At 35.5% G+C, this 20,811-nt stretch overlaps 1 protein-coding gene across 1 annotated transcript; it reads left to right on the top strand.

Annotated features, from left to right (window-relative positions):
• Positions 1–600: 600 nt before the first annotated feature.
• Positions 601–9,623, top strand: LOC139739259 (retinol dehydrogenase 12-like). The gene is made up of 8 exons (XM_071649873.1): positions 601–685; positions 1,360–1,445; positions 2,123–2,194; positions 3,010–3,151; positions 7,034–7,257; positions 7,922–8,078; positions 8,862–8,988; positions 9,527–9,623. Exons 1-8 carry the CDS (start codon positions 601–603, stop codon positions 9,621–9,623), a joined length of 990 nt encoding a protein of 329 aa, XP_071505974.1.
• The last annotated feature ends 11,188 nt before the right edge of the window (positions 9,624–20,811 follow it).

The raw sequence follows: 20,811 nt of genomic DNA, 5'->3' as shown, positions 1-20,811 counted from the left end.
GGTGGTAATATTAACACACACACACACACACACACATACAGTATGTGGCACACCTGAAATCGTTACATGATTTATCTAATCGTTTTATTATTAAGGATTTTTTCCAAGCAAATTGCAAAAAAAAATATTTTGCTTGATAGCCACCATAATAATTGAATCAGTTGTTCATCTGTCATCTTTGTATTTCAGTTCGTATGTTTTCACACACACACAGACTCTCTCTCTCACTTATTTTACTTTTGAAAGGATGTTCTTGCCTAAATACCTTTAAATGCCATTTTTTCTCAATTTCTTTACCCCACTGTCAAATTTTTCTAGAATCAAAAGCGGAAATTATTACCACATGATATGAATGACGTCATCTAAAGAAAATTCTCCCCCACACATAAAAATACACCACCATAGTGAACACAGGTCAAAGATAACTTACACTCATACAATGTGATACCTTTGAAAATGAAAAAGCTCGGGTCACATCGTCAGATTTAGAATCCTAAAGAAAAGTGCATCAACTGAATGTCGACTTGTTTTGGATGTTTTCCCTAAGTTTCTTTGTATTTTTATCATTTTGCCTTGCAAGGTTAGAGGTCAGAGGTCAAAATGGGAACAAGTTTTGGGTCACCTAAGAGGCTCCCAGAGGTAGACTTGAGAGGAAAAACGATCATCGTTACAGGAGCTAACACAGGTATGAGAAAATACTTCTTAGGAGAACTCCCAAAATAGTAACGTTTCTTGTCATCCAATTTGTCATCAACGAAACAGTTACAATTGATACGAAAATAGGCCTATAATTATTTTTTTTAAAAATGATGATAGCGTGGTCAAGAGAGCGTTGTCGGAACCCTGTGATTAACTTCAATACCAATTCCATTCCATTCATTCGAGTCAAATGATAGTTGTGTCTATCCAGCAAAAGGGTGAAACAAAATGGAAAGTTTACATGCGTGTCACAAATCATACTCTTCTAAAAATTCGGATGTAATAAGTTGGTTTAGATAAAGACGAGTAATAAGTATATCAGAAATGTATAGTTAGAGTAACTACATACTTTTCAAGCTTGACACAAAAGTAAAGGTGATGGAAAAGAGCAATTAACTATTGGAACAGAGTCCGTAAAACGTTAACCACTATCGGTACATGAGTACATAACCCATCACAGTTAATGTCATGACTGTTGAATGTATTGGAGGAAAAAAAAATAGTTTTATTTGCTGGGTAGATAACTCATCACTAAAAACGTGATAGATTTTATATAATTAGTATCATACGGTTATCAATTAATATGCACAGTTAGTGAGGAAAGCTATAACAGAAACCTATAGCAAGAGGCAATAATTTGCCTATTATGATGTTCTCTAGGTATAGGATACGAGACGGCAAAATGTCTGGCCCAGGCTGGAGCTAGAATCATCCTGGCCTGTCGGTCTGAGACCAAAGCACAAGAGGTAAGGTGTAATGTGTGCTCCTAATGCCATACATCTGTCAGTCTTAGATTAAAGCACAGGAGGTAAGGTGTAATATGTACTCCTAACACCATACACCTGTCTTTCTGAGACCAAAGTACAGGAGGTAAGGTGTAATATGTACTACAGCAGATGAAGCATAATGTTAAATTATCCTAAACGTAAGCATGGTAAGGTTTCGGCTAAGGTTGCGCGCGTGCGCGCGCGCGCGTGTGTGTGTGCGTGTGTGCATATCTACATAAACTCACCCCAGGAATACAATTCTTTTCTATCGGAGCAACAAAATGGTAATACCATTTACAACAATTTGTGTCATTAATTTTACAGCAATAACAATACCATCGGTTCTCTGTATAGGAAGCTGATCAAGTCTCGAACCCCAAATACCTCTTCTTCTTTTATTTTTTTTTTGTACTCTCGACATTTTAAGGGAATGTAAAGGGAAGACGTGTGTTTTTGTGCACATGTATAAGAATTTAGCGTTACCCATTACGTGCAATGCCACATTTCATTTCATTTTATTACATCGTTAGGGGTGCAAGACAGTGTAACTGAAATGACGGTCGTATGTTACTTCTTCTTCTTCTTTTTCTTCTTCTTTTCTTCTTTCTTTCATACCCGCTTCTAATTTCAATTCTCCTTGATTGTGAATGTGAAAGGCAATTGAACGCATGAAGAAAGATCATGCGGCAGAGAAGGCGGACGAATCCAAAGCGAGAGTTAAAATAAAGGTTAGTGCACTAGAGATTGTTATTACAGTGTTTCCTCTTTATGTGGTAAAATATGATATTCGAGCAGGTCTGTAGTTTATAGCGGAAGGCGAAAGTGTAACTCCTGTTCTTTAATGTATGTGGACGCGGGAAGGGCAGATGTCGTAAAATTGTCAAAATAATTCATTAATAGGCGACTATCAGTTTCTATAAAATAATGTAGCTACACACGTATGTGATACATACAATTTATTACCACAGAGTTTATATTCACGCATTACATTAAGGGAATATTATCATAATGTACGTAATAATGATAGAATTGTATTTTCACCCATACCAAGGACGAATTGTTTAAAGCGATGTCCGTTTCATAATGCATCTAAGTTATTCAATGATGGTCAACTTTAATGTCAATTTGTGTGGCACATGAGGAAAGCATTTTTGTTTGTCCATTGTTAGAATCTCTAGGTTTTGTAACAGATGATATAGCAGGAACATTGATAGAAACTGGCTGGAATACACTTGTGTGCGCTATGAAGTTGCCATTTTACTGCGCTTTGAGCAGACAAGAGATGTATCACATAACATTTCATATTCGTTCATTGGAATGAATCATGATAATGCAGATTATATAAAAAGAAAATTATGTATATTGCACATATATTCTGATACATGTATCAAGATAACACTGTATGTATGTGCGTATGTGCGTATTTGTGCGTGTTTGTGTGTGCGCGCCTACAGTGAGAATATACGCAAGCATGGATACTGACACACACACACTATTATGCGTATAAAAGTACAACATTGCTGAATATTCCTATTTGACACAGGTCGACGAACTGGACCTAGAGCTCATGACCCTTGACCTCGGGTCACTGGCCAGCACCAAGTCGTTCGCGGAGGCGTACAAAGCCAGGGGGTTTCCCCTACACGTATTGATCTGTAATGCTGGGCTAGCTTGGGGGCCTGAAGGTAAGTCCGTGCGAAATAACGTTCTACTTTATTGATACTAGGGTTTAGATTTTCGCGACGGGGACGTTCAGATTGAGAAAGAGAGAGAAAAAAAATGTTCTGAGCATTCGCTCATCAAAGTCAAAGTATTTATAGCTCCCGTCGTTTGAGTTTCACTACGCTTTCTGTGCTATATTACGTCCACTCAATTCACGCATTGAGAGCTACTTGATGCACTGATCATATGGGGGCGCCATTTTATATTTATAGGTTGCGTCTCCGCGTAACTTAAAGGTGCATGGTCCCGGTGTTTTAGTCAAATGCGTACGTGGGCGCACGGCGCAAGTGTCCTATAGAGACCTACACTATCGACTCCTCTTTTGCGCGTACGCTTTGGCCAACTTCCCCGAGTCCGAAGAAGTCCGATTCACTGTAGTCAGTGGTCGGATCACAGTTCGGCTCATGATTCGGCTGAGGGGGATGGCAGCTTTAGCAAACTTCTGTTGTGATGTCAAAATAACAAGCACATATGCACGCCCCCTGGCGTTACTACAGACTGCGCGATGGGCAGAGAAGACAACGAAGGCAACGTTACTTAGCAACACCTACTCTTGATGACAGCTCAACTTCGGTAATCTTCGTATCAATGCGAACGGTGATCGGCAGTATCATCAACAGCGCCCTCTACACCGGGACTATGGACTTTTAAAGCTCCCTTTCAGCATGACGCAGGGAGAGAGAGGAGAACGTCCAACGCACTCGTCGTCTACAATGGTCTAAAACGTCCGCGCCGCGAATCTAATGCTCCCTAATACCTTGATCAGGGTGGTGCGTTTGGTATAATGAAGCTGTTTAACATTTTGACGTTACAATCTCATAATACTTGTTGGGGCTATCAGTAGCAGCAGTGCTTACATGTTACTACCTCAAACAAATTCTTGTCTTGATGGCATTTGTTTATTTGTCAATAATATTCCTCCAAGCTTTGTGAACCGAATTATAATACATTAAGTTTTCACGATGGCTTCGTTGCAGTAAAATAATAGTGATAACAATAATAATGGCAATAATAACAATGATAATTACAATAATAATATTATTGATTATAATGTTATTAATAATTATGTTATTATCCCCGCCGAACGAGTTCGAGCAGGGGACTATGAAACGGGCTCCATACGTGTGTGTGTGTCCGTGTGTCCGTCCGTCTGTCTGTCTGTCTGTCTGTCTGTTTGCTAACTGGGACGTATGTGATGGCACTAGGTGAGGGCTTCAAAACTTCTACACAGAATTTTGACCTTTGACTTCTTTGACCTTTGACCTTGATTTTTGACCTATATTGTACATTTTGCTACAAAATGCTACTCCTTCACCATTTCTAACCCGATTTCGATTCAGATTGCTTTATGTGATGGCACTAGGTGAGGGCTTCAAAACTTCTATACAGAATTTTGACCTTTGACTTCTTTGACCTTTGACCTTGATTTTTGACCTGTATTGTACATTTTACTACAAAATGCTACTCCTTCGCCATTTCTAACCCAATTTCACTTCCGTTTGCTTTATGTGATGGCACTAGGTGAGGGCTTCAAAACTCCGTCACAGAACTTTGACCTTTGACTTCTTTGACTTTTGACCTTGATTTTTGACCAATATTGTACATTGGCTACAAAATGCTACTCCTTCGCCATTTCTAACCCGATTTCGATTCCGTTTTCTTTATGTGATGGCACTAGGTGAGGGCTTCAAAACTTCTACACAGAATTTTGACCTTTGACTTCTTTGACCTTTGACCTTGATTTTTGACCTATATTGTGCATTGGCTACAAAATGCTACTCCTTCGCCATTTCTAACCCAATTTCGATTCCGTTTACTTTATGTGATGTCACTAGGTGAGGGCTTCAAAGCTTCTACACAGAATTTTGACCTTTGACTTCTTTGACCTTTGACCTTGATTTCTTACCTATAATGTACATTTTGCTACTAAATGCTACTTCCGGCGGGGACATATATTACGCACCGCGTAATTTCTACTTTTCCTTGTTATTATAATTGTTATTATTATTATCATTATTATTATTATTATTATTAACTTTTTGTTGGTGATCATTAAGGTCAGTTTGTGGTTCGAAAAATTAAAAAAAAATGTGTGCAGCTCTCTGTGACGTCAAGGACCCTTCATGCACAGATCTAATTCCATAATATTCTCAATTTTGATGTCACAAAATGTACTACATATTGCAAGTCGCCAGCTAATACTGCTTTTACAGGTTTAGAGAGCAAACTATATTTCACCAAACCACAATCAAGTTTGTGCGTCTAGTCTCAGGTCACTTCTCTAGCAACTGGACTAGGTAGAACCAGTGCTACTCGACTAGTCTCTCCTAACAATGTAGGCCTAGGCCTAGTCTTTACATTTCCTTCTGAGATAGTTGGATGTAGTCACAATCAAATAATTATCATTTCAAAAACGATCATATTGAGGAGATATTGTCATTTGTCGCTGCACTTTAGGTCCTTGATTTCAATTTCTATAGACGTAATAAAGGTAAAGATTAAGGTTTCTTTCATGTGTCTTTATTTGGTAGAAACGTTGGATTCCTTCTCCATCCTTCCGTGTTTACCTTCTCTCCTGCTGCTGTCCCCTTTACCCCTTTACCCTTGACAGCCGACATGTCCCTTAAAGGCCCCGTCACATTAGAGTAAATGCCCAATGAATGCCTAACAAATTCGAAAATTTGAAGATACCTTCGCAGCTGTTGCTAATACTAAAATAGTTCTTTATGTTTCTACAATACTTACTAGCTATTCGAAAGGAATTGCAAAAATACGCTGAAGCCATCAATAATCTTTCTCTTTTGTTTTATTTTGAACGTGCCCCAAATCTCCAGAGTATCTCTGCGAATTCCTACAAATAGCTTATGATTACTAAGAACGTCAAACAAGGTGTGTGACAATATCAGAAACGAATGCGAACGTATCTTCTATTTTTTGAATTCGTTGAGCATTCGTTGGACATTCGCTCTAAGTGTGACGAGGCCTTTACGTATTCCCAGAACTCATCAAATACCACATTCAATTTTGTCGTAAATGATTATATCTTCTACAATTTTCCTGCATCATATATCTACAAAGAACCCACGTCTTCGCTTGTACGCGGACATAAGGTGAAGCACATTGTGAAACTCAGTCTGAACAATGCCTCGGCATAATCATTCATGTCATCAAGGGCCATTGAGAGGGATAATATCACAAAGCGAAAGAGAAAGTGGGCGTAATATTGTGTATTATTGTGTGTTCGTTTAACATATAGATTGCCTGTTAAAGTAGAAACACTGTGGAAGTGTCAAGAAAATGAATGATTTCGGTATCTTATCAGTAAATAATTCAATGATTAACCATATTGCTCTCTACCATAGAGTTTTACCACGGTATAACAGCTTCCGATTTGAATAAGTACATTATCATCCACAAAGCGCAGAACCTATAGACATTTATCTGCGCTGCATAAGCATCTGAAGTACTTGATGGTGGTGAACAGTTAAATAAAAAAAGAAAGAAAAGATGTATTCTGAGTCGTGATTTAAAGACTGCTAAAGTATGGGGATTTCCTGACCTCTGGTGATAGGACATACATACACTATATTGCCCATACGCCGTAGTTTACATCGACAGGGCTGTGTGTAGTTACTTGTAACCAACAATGTGGCATGATAATATAATGCATATAGCTCAACGTTGTGTTACATTCTGATGGGATACAAATTGAATGAAAATGAAAAAATCATTATGCATTCATTTGATTCTCTCTCTCTCTCTTTTCTTCTCTCTCTCTCACTCTCTCTCCCTCCCTCTCCCTCTCCCTCCCCCTCTCTCTATTCTGCCATCTACCACCATCTCAGAACCAACCGCTGACGGCTTTGAGGTTCACTTTCAGGTCAACTACCTATCGCACTTCCTGTTGACCCTTCACCTTCTGCCGGTTCTTAAATCCTCTGGACCGGATAGCCGAATAGTCTCGGTTGCCTCAGTCATGTACAAGTTTGCTAACTGGGACGTAACCGACTTCCAATCATTGAAAATACGTGACACAAGCAAGAGATATAATACCTCCAAGTTGTACCAGGTGAGTCGTGACATGAACAATCTATAGAATTCAAAATCTTAAGATATCATCTGCCTTTAATCATGGAGAATTGTGGGAAATTTATTGTTATATTGACGTTTTCAATTGATTTAAACTTGTTTTCGATGTTTACATACATTTCTTTCGTGAAAACTCTCACTAAGCATAGAAAAAGACATACGTTGAATGTGACTTTTTTTTAAAAAATAGACGTTGTATATATGAAGAGTTTGTATGCAAAAACCGATAAGTCCATATTAGTCAAATGGAGATATTTGCGATTAAAGGTCAAGAAAAATAAAGAGAATAATAAGAAATGTTTAGTGTCTTTTGACCATAACTTCAAAAATGTACCTTTATGTGTAGTGACCAATATATCATTTAAAAGGTATTATTTTGTACTTTATGACAGATAGTGTACTTCAAAATCTTCAAAAATGGACTTATCGGTTTTTGCAAACAAACTCTTCATATGCTTTTCCCTGTAATCATTCCTATTTTTATCAGTAGTACCTACAATGTTTCCTGAACACTTCATCAATTACAGTGCTCTGTCATTTAGAACGTAAGCGTCACACGATGATACTTGTATACATTGTAGTATAATAAAACTCGATGATTTTATATAGATGTGTTCGCTCTTCTCTTTCATGGACACGCGCAGATTATGAACATGTTCTCATTGGCAAAGAGACTCGAGGGGTCAGGGGTTAGCGTATTTTCGCTGAACCCCGGCTTGGTCGATACGGATATCAGTAAGCGTGAGGGTCAGCAGTTAACGGGAGCATCAAAAGCCATCGTGAAAATGGTGCGCGCATCAAGTAAGTTGCATGACTAACCGCATTTGCATCTAAGCGTCGCAGCAGATCGATCGTAAAAAGGTATATCCATGTTCGTAAAGGCACTTGGCAAACCGTTGTTTTTTGTGGAGATAATACTAAAAGCTCTATATGTCAATGCCGTCTGTTGGGACTTCTACACTTCTGTTTATCTGTAGAAGCATATCACTGCCAGTTATGACGTCATTTTGTCCACTTGGAAATAAAGTCGTAATGATTGTTAGTTAGTTGTGACGTCAGGTTTAGTTAGTGACTTCATCTATTCTAATGGCAAGCTCGAAAATTATATACATATCATACAGCTTCTTTAAATCAGACGGGGACACTTCCTGTAAAAAAAAAAAAAAAAAAATAGCGGGAAGTTGACGTTACAACCTGATCATTTGGGCAGCCCCTTTATGTCGATTTTTTAAAACAAGTCAGTTCTCTTTTTTTCCCCTGCTAATTTAACTTTAAAGCTTTTATTCCCCCTGATTTCCGACAGCGGTTAGTCAAGTGCTTTTTATTATGCCAGTTAAGTGAAAGCTTGTTAAATTTTCTATTTATTTTCTTTATAATAGTGGTCCACACATGATGTCACACAATGAAGTAGTCTCTTCATCCAGCGGTTCCAACATCAAAAACTTGAAATTCAAAAATTTTGTATCGATTGCATTGTCCGATTTTCCTCAAACTTTCACTGATGTGCTCTTATAATGTTGCTGCTTTCACTCAATCAACATTTCTCTGTGGCTGTTTGGGTTTTGGTTTTCTCTCCCATGTCAGAGATGATGCGGTCCCCATTTGACGGTGCTGTGACTACTCTGCATGCCGCTGCTAACCCGGAGTATGACGGGAAAAGCGCCCTCTACTTCGAGAGTGCCAAACCACACTCTCTGACGTCACTGCCAAAGTAAGTACAATGGTTGTTTAGCGTACATAATGTGCATGATGCGTTTCCGCGTTTGAATACCAACTTTTGGTCTTTACTGAGTACAACTAGAGGCCATCGCAATATACTGGACATCCATTTTCTCCTAAAGGGGAGGACAATTCTTTGTGAATACACATTTCTCGAGAGAAAACAATATCTTAGCTGAAAATACAGTGATTTGGGAACCATAAAACAATTTTCACTTTAATAGTAGAGAAATTATGTCCGTTACACCCTTTTGTAATTCCTCATGTTGTTCGAATCAAAATGACTGTAGTCACTTTCTCTGCTTTCATTTATCCTTATCTTCTTTTCCTCGCCTGATTTCTACATATTATCACTTGCTTGAGTCACTTCTTATTTATTTTTTATTCATTGCTCTTTCAATGTCGTCAGTAATGTCTAGAGTCGATCTTCATCGATCGGGAAAGAAAGAAAATAGGCATGGTAGTTGTGTAACTTCATTGTGAAGAGTGTGTCACGTGCATTTCTTTCTACACTCTCCTTAACCATGCAGAAGCGAGGAGAAGCAAGAATTGCTCTGGAAATATTCATTAGACTGTCTGAAAGACTACGTGACGGAGGACGTACTGAGCGAGCTGACGTCACAATAGATTATACGTCGTCATCTTAGCGTCATATGATATCAAACAATATGTTGTCTGAAATAATTCTCTGAAGAGGCTTCCTACGGGAACCAGCTGACCTTGGTATCAAGTCTATGGGGATTTCAGAATTCAGTATGGAACGGGTCAATATCTAAACAATCTATAAAGTAACATGGTCCGTGACATTGAAACCTGCCTCATATTGAGCGATTTTGTCGCGCAAGTTATAGCGATGCGATCCGTTTCAATGCGGCTCTGCTGAACAATATCGCGTATTGTTCTTCTGGGATGCAGGATAATTGAAACGAAAATGAAATATAAATCTTGCACTTCCTGAGACAAACAATCTTCTGAAATTCGACATCGCTTTGAAATAAATCGCACAATCTGAGCGGGGCTAATGATATTTCAGAACGTAGCTGAATTCTAGAGGCTCACCAAATTGTAGAATAGTATTAGTATTTTTTAAATTACGTTCTCCTTCAGATGAAAGCCATCAAACGTTTACCCACTGACGTTCCTCCACTTATTTGTTGTTTTGTTCTTATCCATACTAGTCTTAAATGAATGCACTCTGGTACAAGGCTTCAGAAGTACGACGTAATTTACGTGTCATTCGCAGAAAGCAAATTGCTTTATTCTGACGTAGTGAACATCAAGCCGCCGAAGGAAGTTCACTGTAACATAATAGGGATGCTCGCACTTCGAATTGTAATGTATTTGTGTCAAAAGTCTGTCATGGTTTGTAATATACAATATGAAATCAGAGTAACTATGTCGGTAGCTGGAAGAAAGACCGATATATCTTTTACTGACTATTACTTCCAATAACAACCCTTTGGGTTATCATGCGTATAACGATTATTGATGCTGATGTCAGTTTTTGTTAGTACATTTTATGTTACTTTTTACTAATAGTCCGATCGTAGTCTCGATATCTCTTTCGATACTTCAATAAGTGCTTTTCATTATACGTACATCTAAAAAGTTTTATCTGAAATCAGATAAAAAATATGCGGTTGATATCAATATATCACGCAAGGTTATGAAAAAACATGAAATGTTTTACTCGTAAATTGTTTGTACAATACAATAAATCATAAATTTTGCTGCTTTTATACTATTTGGGAAATAAAGGTAATCACATGTAATTTGCCGTTCTTTATATCATTGTTACTATTGCCTAAGCTTTGACTAAATTATGACAAGATCTTCTTTAACCTATACTTCGCAGTTGAAGGGTTTGTTGTATATTCTTTTCCCCCCTTTTTCTTCTTCTCTTTCTTCCTCAAACCTCCGAGGATCGTTGTCTCTGTTGCATATTCCTGTATAATTATTCTGTCACCTCTTTGTCACGCTATAGTCTTGTTTCCTCTCATGTCGTCAAGAGATTTTTTTTTTCATACAAGTAGTCTTGTTGCTGTCCCCGTCTTTTCTCATGCTCATTATTTTGTTTGTTGTTGTTTTGTATGTAACTGTTTATCCGTCTCTCTCGATCTTAGTGAGCTGCCAAACTCTTTGTGCCTAACTTTTTGTGTTGCTTTTTTGCTGTTTTCAATCAATTTTTACATCGAGCTTTTAATACAAGAGGGGCCGGCACTCTACAAGCATTGTCGTTTTAGTGGGTCCCTCCTTTTTTTTTCACACAGTGCATGCTGACAATTATTTCACTTTCGGTTATATACCTCAGCAAACTTTTGCAATGTATCGCTACTTTTAGTTTTTTAATTATTGTTGTTTTCTCTGTACAAATTTACATGCTTTGTTTCTGTCACTCATGAAAGTGAGATTTACGTTCAAATATTTTATTGTGGAAAAACGAATAAATTTGAACTTCAACTTGAACTTTAATTCTAATTGTGCCCTTTTCGTTTTTTTTTTTCGCGTAATTCACATTTGAGTAGGTCTATTATTTGCTTGTAAGCTATTGGAATCCGTGAATTACTGAATTTGGAATTTTGGATAGGTTTTCATGAGTGTAATGTTATCCCTGTATGAAACAGGTGCATTATGTTGGAATTATTATAGCCAAGTTAAAAGAGGACATTGTTAAATACATATAAATTAATTACCACAAATGTTGAATTTGAATTATAGCCATTTCACAACCGATTTTCATCAAACAAACTTTAAACTCCTCTTGAAATGGATACTCTGTAACATTTCATAAGTACTTTTTAGTACTCAGTATCTCGCGAAAAAGTTAAAAGCTCAAAAAATCCTCATCTCCACCGAATGTCAATCCCTTTAAATTCTTACAAACGGCCTTAGAAGACAAAAAAAAAGTGCAAACTAAAACACCTCTCCCTTTCCCTCAAACACCACAGCACATACGAACACTTCCAACGTTGGATTTCTCCGACAGTCCTTGGCAGTATGGGACTGAAACTCTTTTGCCTCGTTCCTGGGTTGTTCTACTGGAGGCCCTGTCTCTCACGTCATGTTTCGTCCACAACATGACAAATTCGTCGATCAAATTACTGATTTCATAACGAAATAGGTCATGCGACACTTGGCGCCCCGTTAAAAAAGAGCTACGGTTTTGTCCATGGTTTAAACCGTGGTTTCAATTGTACCACCTTCGTGAATTCGGGCCAAAGGGTTCTTAATAAAGAACAGTCTATCACTGGAACTCACGGAGAGAGGACCTCCTTCTTCTGCCTCGGTCTCCCTTTTAATGCCCTTAACCTCCTTCATTCGGGAACCTGGTAGCCTGTGTGTTGATTCTATGTGGATTTCAGAATTCAGTATGAAACGGGTTAACATGGTTTGTTGGAGATTGACTGAATATTGTCCAGCGTGTGGAGTGTCTAAATGACATGCATGATGGTGATTTTGGACGCCAACATGAGTGTTACACTTAGAATAAGTAATAATGAAAAAAAAAAACAACTGCGGGGAGAAGCTGTGAAGACTTCCAGAGGCATAATGTCCTATTTTTGATGGGTTATGAATTCTAAGTAATCTAAATACATTGTAATAAATATAGGACAACAATTATCATAAAATATATTGAACATAGTTAGATATTTTGTATAGTCACATGAGGGATGTTGATAGTATCATGAATCAACAAAGTCAAAATGCATTTTGCACGAGGTGTATTCTTGCTAACATGCTAAACCATTGATAATGTTTAACAAGTAATGGTTGTAGATTTGTATATTCAAACATTACCTTTGGAATCATTGCAGATTACCTCTTAATTTGTACAATCTGTGAAATACAAAATGTAATTTGTATATAGAAGTACCTACTAGCCTCGATTTACCTGTTTGCTTGTACTGGTTTGTATTTACCAACCATAGTATTCTTGCGCTATTGATTATAGAAAAAAAAAAACCTACATTATGTGTTATATGTTTACAGTTTTCTATGTATGTCTCCTAGCTGGATATCATATATTCAATTTTGTTACATTTGATATATTTCTATCATTCATTGAAAAATAATCATGAAAATAAATGAAATGAAATGAAATGAATATTCATGGCATATCCTATGTTCGCACGTATCAAAATGGGGTGGCCGAAAGAAGCCGAAACCATGTGAGGTGAAGCAACGTTCGTCAAAAACCGGAAGTAACAAGTGGAAATCTTGACACAAAATGGCAGCTGACTAACACGTAGCAGACGATATACATACCTTCAAATTCGGTATCTCTTTTCTACTCATATCTCTATTCCGTTAACAGGTGGCCTATACGCGTATACAATTATCTTAAAGGGATTGTACAGTACTGGTTGAGGTGAAGATTGAGGTCTATAACATTCTTAAGTGAGATAATGAGAAACCTTTCATGAAATAAGAAAGAGCATGTTACTTTAAAAAAGGATTCAACGTTTATTTGATGAAAATTGGTTTTCAAATGACTGAGATATCAAAAAGGTGATAATAATAAAAGGCGACAGGCCACGCCTTTCATTAGGATCTCTTTGTTTTACCTTGTTTTTTGATATCTCAGCGATTTCAAAACCGATTTTCGTCAAATAAACTATTTAAGATTAATTATCATTTTTCGCTTTACAACATAGTAACACTGTAAATTCGTAATGTCCTTTTTTTTTTTTTTTTTGCTTTTCGGCATTTTACTGAAAAGTGAACCTTCCATGTGCATTAAAGCCGGAACCAACAACATAATTTTCAATACTTTTCATTCCTATACACACAATATACGATATACAATACGTGAAAAACACACACAAGCACACATACACGAATATATATATGTATATATATATATATATATATATATATGTATTAATATATATATATATATATATATATATATATATATATACATATAAGTATAGGAGTTGGAGAGGTAATATTTGGAGAATGAACAACATTCATAGTAGGAAAAAAAATCAATTAATCTCAAAATGAAAGCCTTAATATGTTTACTTATAATATATATATATATATATATATATACGTACATATACATATAGATGCATCCATATAATATATAAAATGTATAATGTAAAACACATTTTCAAAATAACCAAATACATACGCAGAGGAAACACACATTTTGATGTGCACATACTACGCTTGTTTATTTTGCATTCCTAAGCTCATATAAACCACAAATCCAGCTGGATATAATTGAAAGAAGAGGTAAAAGATCACAAGTATTTACTAAACAAGAAAGATACATATATACGGCACGGCATGCACAATAACAATCGTCTTAGTTACGACATAACACAGCTTATAGAAAACTAGCAATGCCACCAAACAAAAAACGAATCATAACATGTGAGCTTATAAACACTTCTGTCATTTATCTACTCAGGTTCCGTAAGGAATGCATAGATCCATCTATAATCATATCAAAATAGAAGGGAATATACATTATAAACATAATCATCGTCTTGGCTGTTAAACCTCCATAGAGAGGACGACAGAGACTTGAATTTGATTAGGATAGTGTTCCTATAATAGTAAAGAGTAAAAAAAAAAGATTCGTCATCCAAATTCAACGATCAAGTTTGTGTGTCACTGACAAATGTGACTTTGACATGACTGAATTTAGCTAGTTCGACGTAATTCGTATATAATTGCATTAGCACTTCAATGAAAAATAGAACATAAATTGAACATAGAGAAGCAATAGATTAAAAAAGATAATGTAAAGTCGTATCAAACAGAATGTGATGATACTTGAATGTATTTCAAACTTCTGAAATTGATCAATAAGAGAAATTCGTAGACGACAAATTATACACTTATACTTGCCACAAGGTTTGGTATCGGTGATGGGTTATGTAACCATCAAAATCCAATTCATTATCAATAAGCATCTATTATGTCATCTACACACATACATTCTTGTATTGTGATGATACAGCACAGCTCTTCTGTGCATTGCTTACCTCTCTCTATCACATGTTAAGGTGCAAAATATATCTATTGTTCCTTGAATATGGAGTATCAATGACCTATATGTATGCTGCTCATTTCACACCTCTCAATTCTTCCATTCTTAAAGATTATATATATTGAAATGTTTTTATTCTTTTCTGAGAATAGTTCTCAACTCTTGAGAAAAGTCAGTTTACCAATGTCCAGATTATCACAGCTATATCAATGTAACACCTCAGGGAATATATCTTCCGTCGCTTACGGAATAAGGAATATCAATATCATAAACACACAACGACAAAAGAAAAAAAAAAACACCACCACCACCACCAACAACAACAACAAATGCTTGTTATTCTTACACATTGATAAAACTGTCACACTTTGAACATTATACAAATGCCTCAGTATTTCTCACCTTTTCTTATTATCTTTATCTGTGAGAAAATCCAAGCATTGCTAGCCTAGGTATTATGTTCTACTCCATCACATCAGTAAAATGTGCCATTTGCCTCTTATACGGAATAGAGGTCTACCAATATCAGAAACAAACATCACGGTGCTCCTTGCGCTCCTTTTCGAATTTTTCAGTTTGAACAAAAAAAAATCAGAACAATTCTGATTCTCTGCATTTGAGACGAAATAAGAATGGGAGACTTATATTCCAAACGAAAGAATGCTTTCTCTATACATATACAATAATGTTTATACACTCCAAGTGCACAAAGCTGTGAAATCTGCACATTCCAACATTAAAAGGCTATCATCCTGATTCTTTTCTTTTTGCAATTGTAATTTGTTTGTGTTTCTCTTTACACATGCATAATCTTACAGCAGATTCCATCGAAATTGGGAGAAATACGCAAACCACTGCAATCATTAGAAATTGGAATGCAAACGAGATTATTTTCTTATCTGATTTTCACCAGATGAAGACAATGTCAATCTGTACAAATCCACAAACTTATCAAACTTACATTGTTTCTGTGACGTCACTTTTTAATCATCTGTCAACTCACTAATAACACAACTTACATCGTATCGCTAATTGATTAAAATCAGATGTAACTGCGTAACACCAACAAACGCATTCATCGAGTCGTTATCATTTGGTAATCGTTCAGCTACGTATGGATTTTCACACGAATGTGTATAGACTACCAGTTACAAGGTATGCATAATCTCCAAGCCATTGGATAATGTATCTAAAATTGCTGACGTTAATTTGCGTAACCTTTCTGGCATAACATATTTACATGATTCGAACATAACGTAAAATATCTTGTCAGCATCAAACTATAAAGAACATCATACTGTCATGTACATTTCCCGATTATTAAGTTATACAAGAAAAGGAAAACAAATTGGAAAAGACCAGATAAGAAATAACTGAGTTCACATAATATCACAAGCTACATAATTATTCATGGATGGAAATACATGTGATATCCCACATATAAAGCGACATAACACTTACAAAATGACAGATAATGCATTGCACCATACAACTTGTAAACATATCATTATGAACAATGGAATCAAAAGTGCAATTTGTGAAAAAAGTTCTGCCATTGTTTCAAATCAAATTTGAATGAGATGTAAAAGCTAAAGTTTGATATAATTCGTGGAAGTATCTTTATTTTTGATATGGTATTTTGATAGTAAACTACATCACCTAACAAACAAATGATAATGCAGTAGCTATACGTCTGTACAGCTGCATACTACATAATATATTTCATTCATTGCAATCGATTCGCTGAATGAAACAGATTGTTTGACATTAACACACTGGTGAAAATCTTGATAGAGTACATAAATATATTGTGAGCATGTAAAAATAGTATTTCCATATCAAAATAATTCACATCTCACTTGCATTATAAACAACATCTCATATCTCAGAATGAGAAAAGGAAAGCAAAAGTTGTTATTTGTCATACATACTTGAATTAAGCTTTCAAATAATCACAAAAGACTATCTACATTTTCAAAACTATTTGCTGCTTTTGATAAAGTGTCGTTGTAACGACTTTATGGGTATCATAAAGTATCTCTGTCATTCTATAACAGAAGGAATATTATCCATTTGCATAAAACACATGCATATAATGTAATGCATTTTAGAGTGCGAGAACACGTATTCTGATTATCGTCAAAAAAAGTCTTTCTTAATTCACAGACCTTTCGGACTGCATTATCTCCCATCTGGCACTAATCTCATTCTACCGACTTCAACTGACTAACGAAATTCAGTTCATATGAAAGTTAATACCTTGAGACGGTAAATGCAGACTCAAATATCAAAAGGACGATATGTCTCTTGAACAATCCTTATTGAAGTTGCGATGAACTGTACTTTAACGCAAGTTATATCAAGTAAAAAAAAAAAAAACAAAAAAAAAACAAAACAAATTAATACAGGCCTGTAGTGGACATGTTGCCTATTTACAAGTCGTGATTTAATAATTACGAAATGCATGCACTATAGAAGTATAAGTCATAAGAAAAGTACGGTTATTACAACTTGTGACCCAAGAAATCATGTTTGGAATTCACTTTAACTGTGATATGATAATTCGTATTGAGATACCAGATATTGATATTGAGTTTCTTTACAGGTTTGATTATATACATAAACATCACATCAACATCATGTGAAGGAATAAGCTATTCAAGCACCCGAGGCACAATATGTTTCACGGGGGAAAATGACTTGAAATTCTTCCGGCCATACTCTCACCCTTTTAAAGGTGTTTCATCAGATCATTAGCTCTCAAGTTTCGTTCACAACATCGAATTTACTATACAAAAACCGTTGTTGGACATTGGACATTTGGACAAATATGCAAACCACTGCAATCGTTACAAAATGGAATGCAAACGAAATTTTTTTCTCATCTGATATTCATCAGATGAAGACAATATCAATGTGTACAAATCCACAAACCTTCCAAACTTACATTGTTTCTGTGACGTCACTTATAAAATCGTTTGTCAATTCACTACTAACACAACTTATATCGTATCGCTAATTGATTAAAATCAGATACAACTGCGTAACAACAACAACAACAACAACATTGTTCAGTTACGTATGGATTTTCACACGAATGTGTATAGACTACGAGTTACAAGTTATTCATAATATCCAAGCCATTGGATAATGTATGCATATGTGCTGACATTAATTTGCGTAACCTTTCTGGCATAGCATATTTACATGATTCAAACATAACGTAAAATATCTTGTCAGCATCAATCTAAATAACATCATAAGCTCACCCTTTTAAAGGTGTTTCATCAGATCATTAGCTCTCAAGTTTCGTTCACATCGAATTTACCACACAAGAACTACTGTTCGACATTGGAAATTTGTAGAAACACGCAGACTACTGCAATCATTTGAAAATGGAATGCAAACGAGATTATTTCTTATCTGATTTTCACCAGATGAAGATGATATCAATGTGTACCAATCCACAAACCTTCCAAACTTACATTGTTTCTGTGACGTCACTTATATAACCATCTGTCAATTCACTACTAGCACAACATTATGGCTAATTGATTAAAATCAGATGCAACTGCGTAACAACAACAAAAACATTCATCGAGTCGTTATCATTTAGTAATTGTTCAGCTACGTATGGATTTTCACACAAATGTGTATAGACTATACCGTTGACAAGTTATACATAACAATCAAGTCATTTGAATGTATATATATATATATATATATACTGCTGAAATTCATTTGTGTAACCTTTCTTGCATAGCATAATTATGTATGATTCGAAAATAACGTATAATATCGTGTAAACATCAAACTTCATAACATCAGAGTGTCATTATGTATAGGCCTATTTCTCGATTATTAGATGTATTCAAGACAATGAAAGCAAATGCAAAAAGACGAGAGAAGTATTAGCTCAGTTCACATAATGCGATATATTACAAGCAACATTCATACATGGTTGGAATTACACGTGATACCACAGATAAAGCGATAGAACACTTACAAAATAACAGATAATGTAATACACTAAACACATTGCAAACACATGAACAATAGAATCATAAGTGCAATTTGTGACAAAAGTAGGGCCTGTGATAAAAAACAAAACAAGCAAACATGCTTTACTGCGATGTAATAACCAAAGTTTGATATCATTCAAAATGTATTTGTGTTTGATATAGCATTTTAACAGTATTAAAACTACATCACATATCTTACACAATGATAATGCAATGGCTACACGTGTGTAATTATATATTCATGCATAACGAAATATTCGCGGAATGAAATAGATTGTTTGACATTTATACATTCTTTAGAAAAAAAACTTAACATAGTACATAAAGATATGAATATTGTAAGCATCTATCACAACTTCCACATCTAACTAAATCACATGACCTTCCATGATGACACACAGCATCTCACAGCACTATTCTGAGAACAAGAGAAGGAAAGTAAAAGTCGTTATTTGTCAAAGTTACTCGAGTTTACCTTTCAAATAATCACAAATGACTATTCATATTCTCAAGATTATTTGGTACTCTTGACAAAGTGTCGTTATAACGACTCCATGGGTATCATACGGTATCTCTGTCATTCTATCACAGCATTAATTATCTATTTACATATAACACAGTGATACATGAGGAATGAATTTGAGAGTGAGGGAACATTTTTTTTTCTGATTATCATCAAATAAAGTCTTGTTTACTTCATATACCTTTCCGTTTCCATTATCTCACTGTTGTCATTCATTGCATTCTTCAGACTTCAACACTGACTAACGAATTTTGGTTCATAATATTAAACGATCATGAAGGAAAAATAAATGCCTTGAGACGGTAAATGCATACTCGGGTAAAATATCAAAAGGACTGCATCTCTTCAGAACACACCTCAGTGAAATCAAGATGAGCTGTAATTTGGAGGCTTCTATTGTCATGCATTCATTAACATAGATTTTATGTACCAATTCAATTCAATTCAATTCAATTCAATAGTTTATTCATTTCCATCATCACAAAGAAAAGACAAGAAAAAGTTGACATAATCCAAAGTGATACATTTTTTTTTCATTTCTCTTACACTCGTCCGATAAAGGATTTTTTTTTCAATACAATATAAATTATACACGAATGATGTCGTAAAAAAGAACAATGCACTTTGTCATGGCAACAAAAATAGTATAGAATCACAATGATGGAAAACAGTGTTCCACTAAAAAAGCCACGCTTGTAAAACGTGGAACACTGGAACAAAACAACAACAGCACCAATTTGTTATACCAATAAGACATATTCATTTTAAATTCTTCTATATACTATTGTACATTTTACTCATTGATATAATGATGTTGATACTATGAACAATACTTACTAGGATTTTAGGATGCAAACGTATAAACTATATAACATATCACATTGTGGCACAGACACTATGGGGCCAGGTGTGCCAGGAAAATTGAACGGAAAGGAAGATATGCAATCGGCCACAAAAAAAAACATAACGACGACAACAACAACAACAATAACACAATACACAGAAACAACAGAATTTGAGGAAATGCACTCAGACAGATACTGGACAATGAAGAACGAGGAAAAAGGAGCAACACCATCTCCAAAGCGGGGGGAAGTGAAGAAGGTAGAAAAACAAACGAAATTCACGTGAGTTATACCAAGTAAAAACAAGAAAAGAAGTGGAAATATCGGCTTTTCACATGTCGTGATATTGAAATAACAAAATGCATGCACTGCACAAGTATAAGCCATAAGAATAGTATACAATTATTACTACTTGAGACAA

The sequence above is a fragment of the Diadema antillarum genome, unplaced genomic scaffold, assembly GCF_040938485.1.
Source record: "Diadema antillarum isolate AM-2024a unplaced genomic scaffold, OU_Dant_1.0 seq00000791_RagTag, whole genome shotgun sequence".
In the NCBI taxonomy this organism is placed as follows: Eukaryota; Metazoa; Echinodermata; class Echinoidea; order Diadematoida; family Diadematidae; genus Diadema; species Diadema antillarum.
Note: the sequence above shows the minus strand (reverse complement) of the source record. Positions and strands in the feature narration are given on the sequence as shown.

Bases quoted from the DNA above. Each gene is read 5' to 3' on its own strand.
- LOC139739259 (XM_071649873.1), top strand. From the start codon at position 601: ATGGGAACAAGTTTTGGGTCACCTAAGAGGCTCCCAGAGGTAGACTTG. The intron at 1,446-2,122 runs GTAAGGTGTAAT...TGAATGTGAAAG, and splicing joins CTGAGACCAAAGCACAAGAG to GCAATTGAACGCATGAAGAA. The intron at 7,258-7,921 runs GTGAGTCGTGAC...GGACACGCGCAG, and splicing joins ATACCTCCAAGTTGTACCAG to ATTATGAACATGTTCTCATT.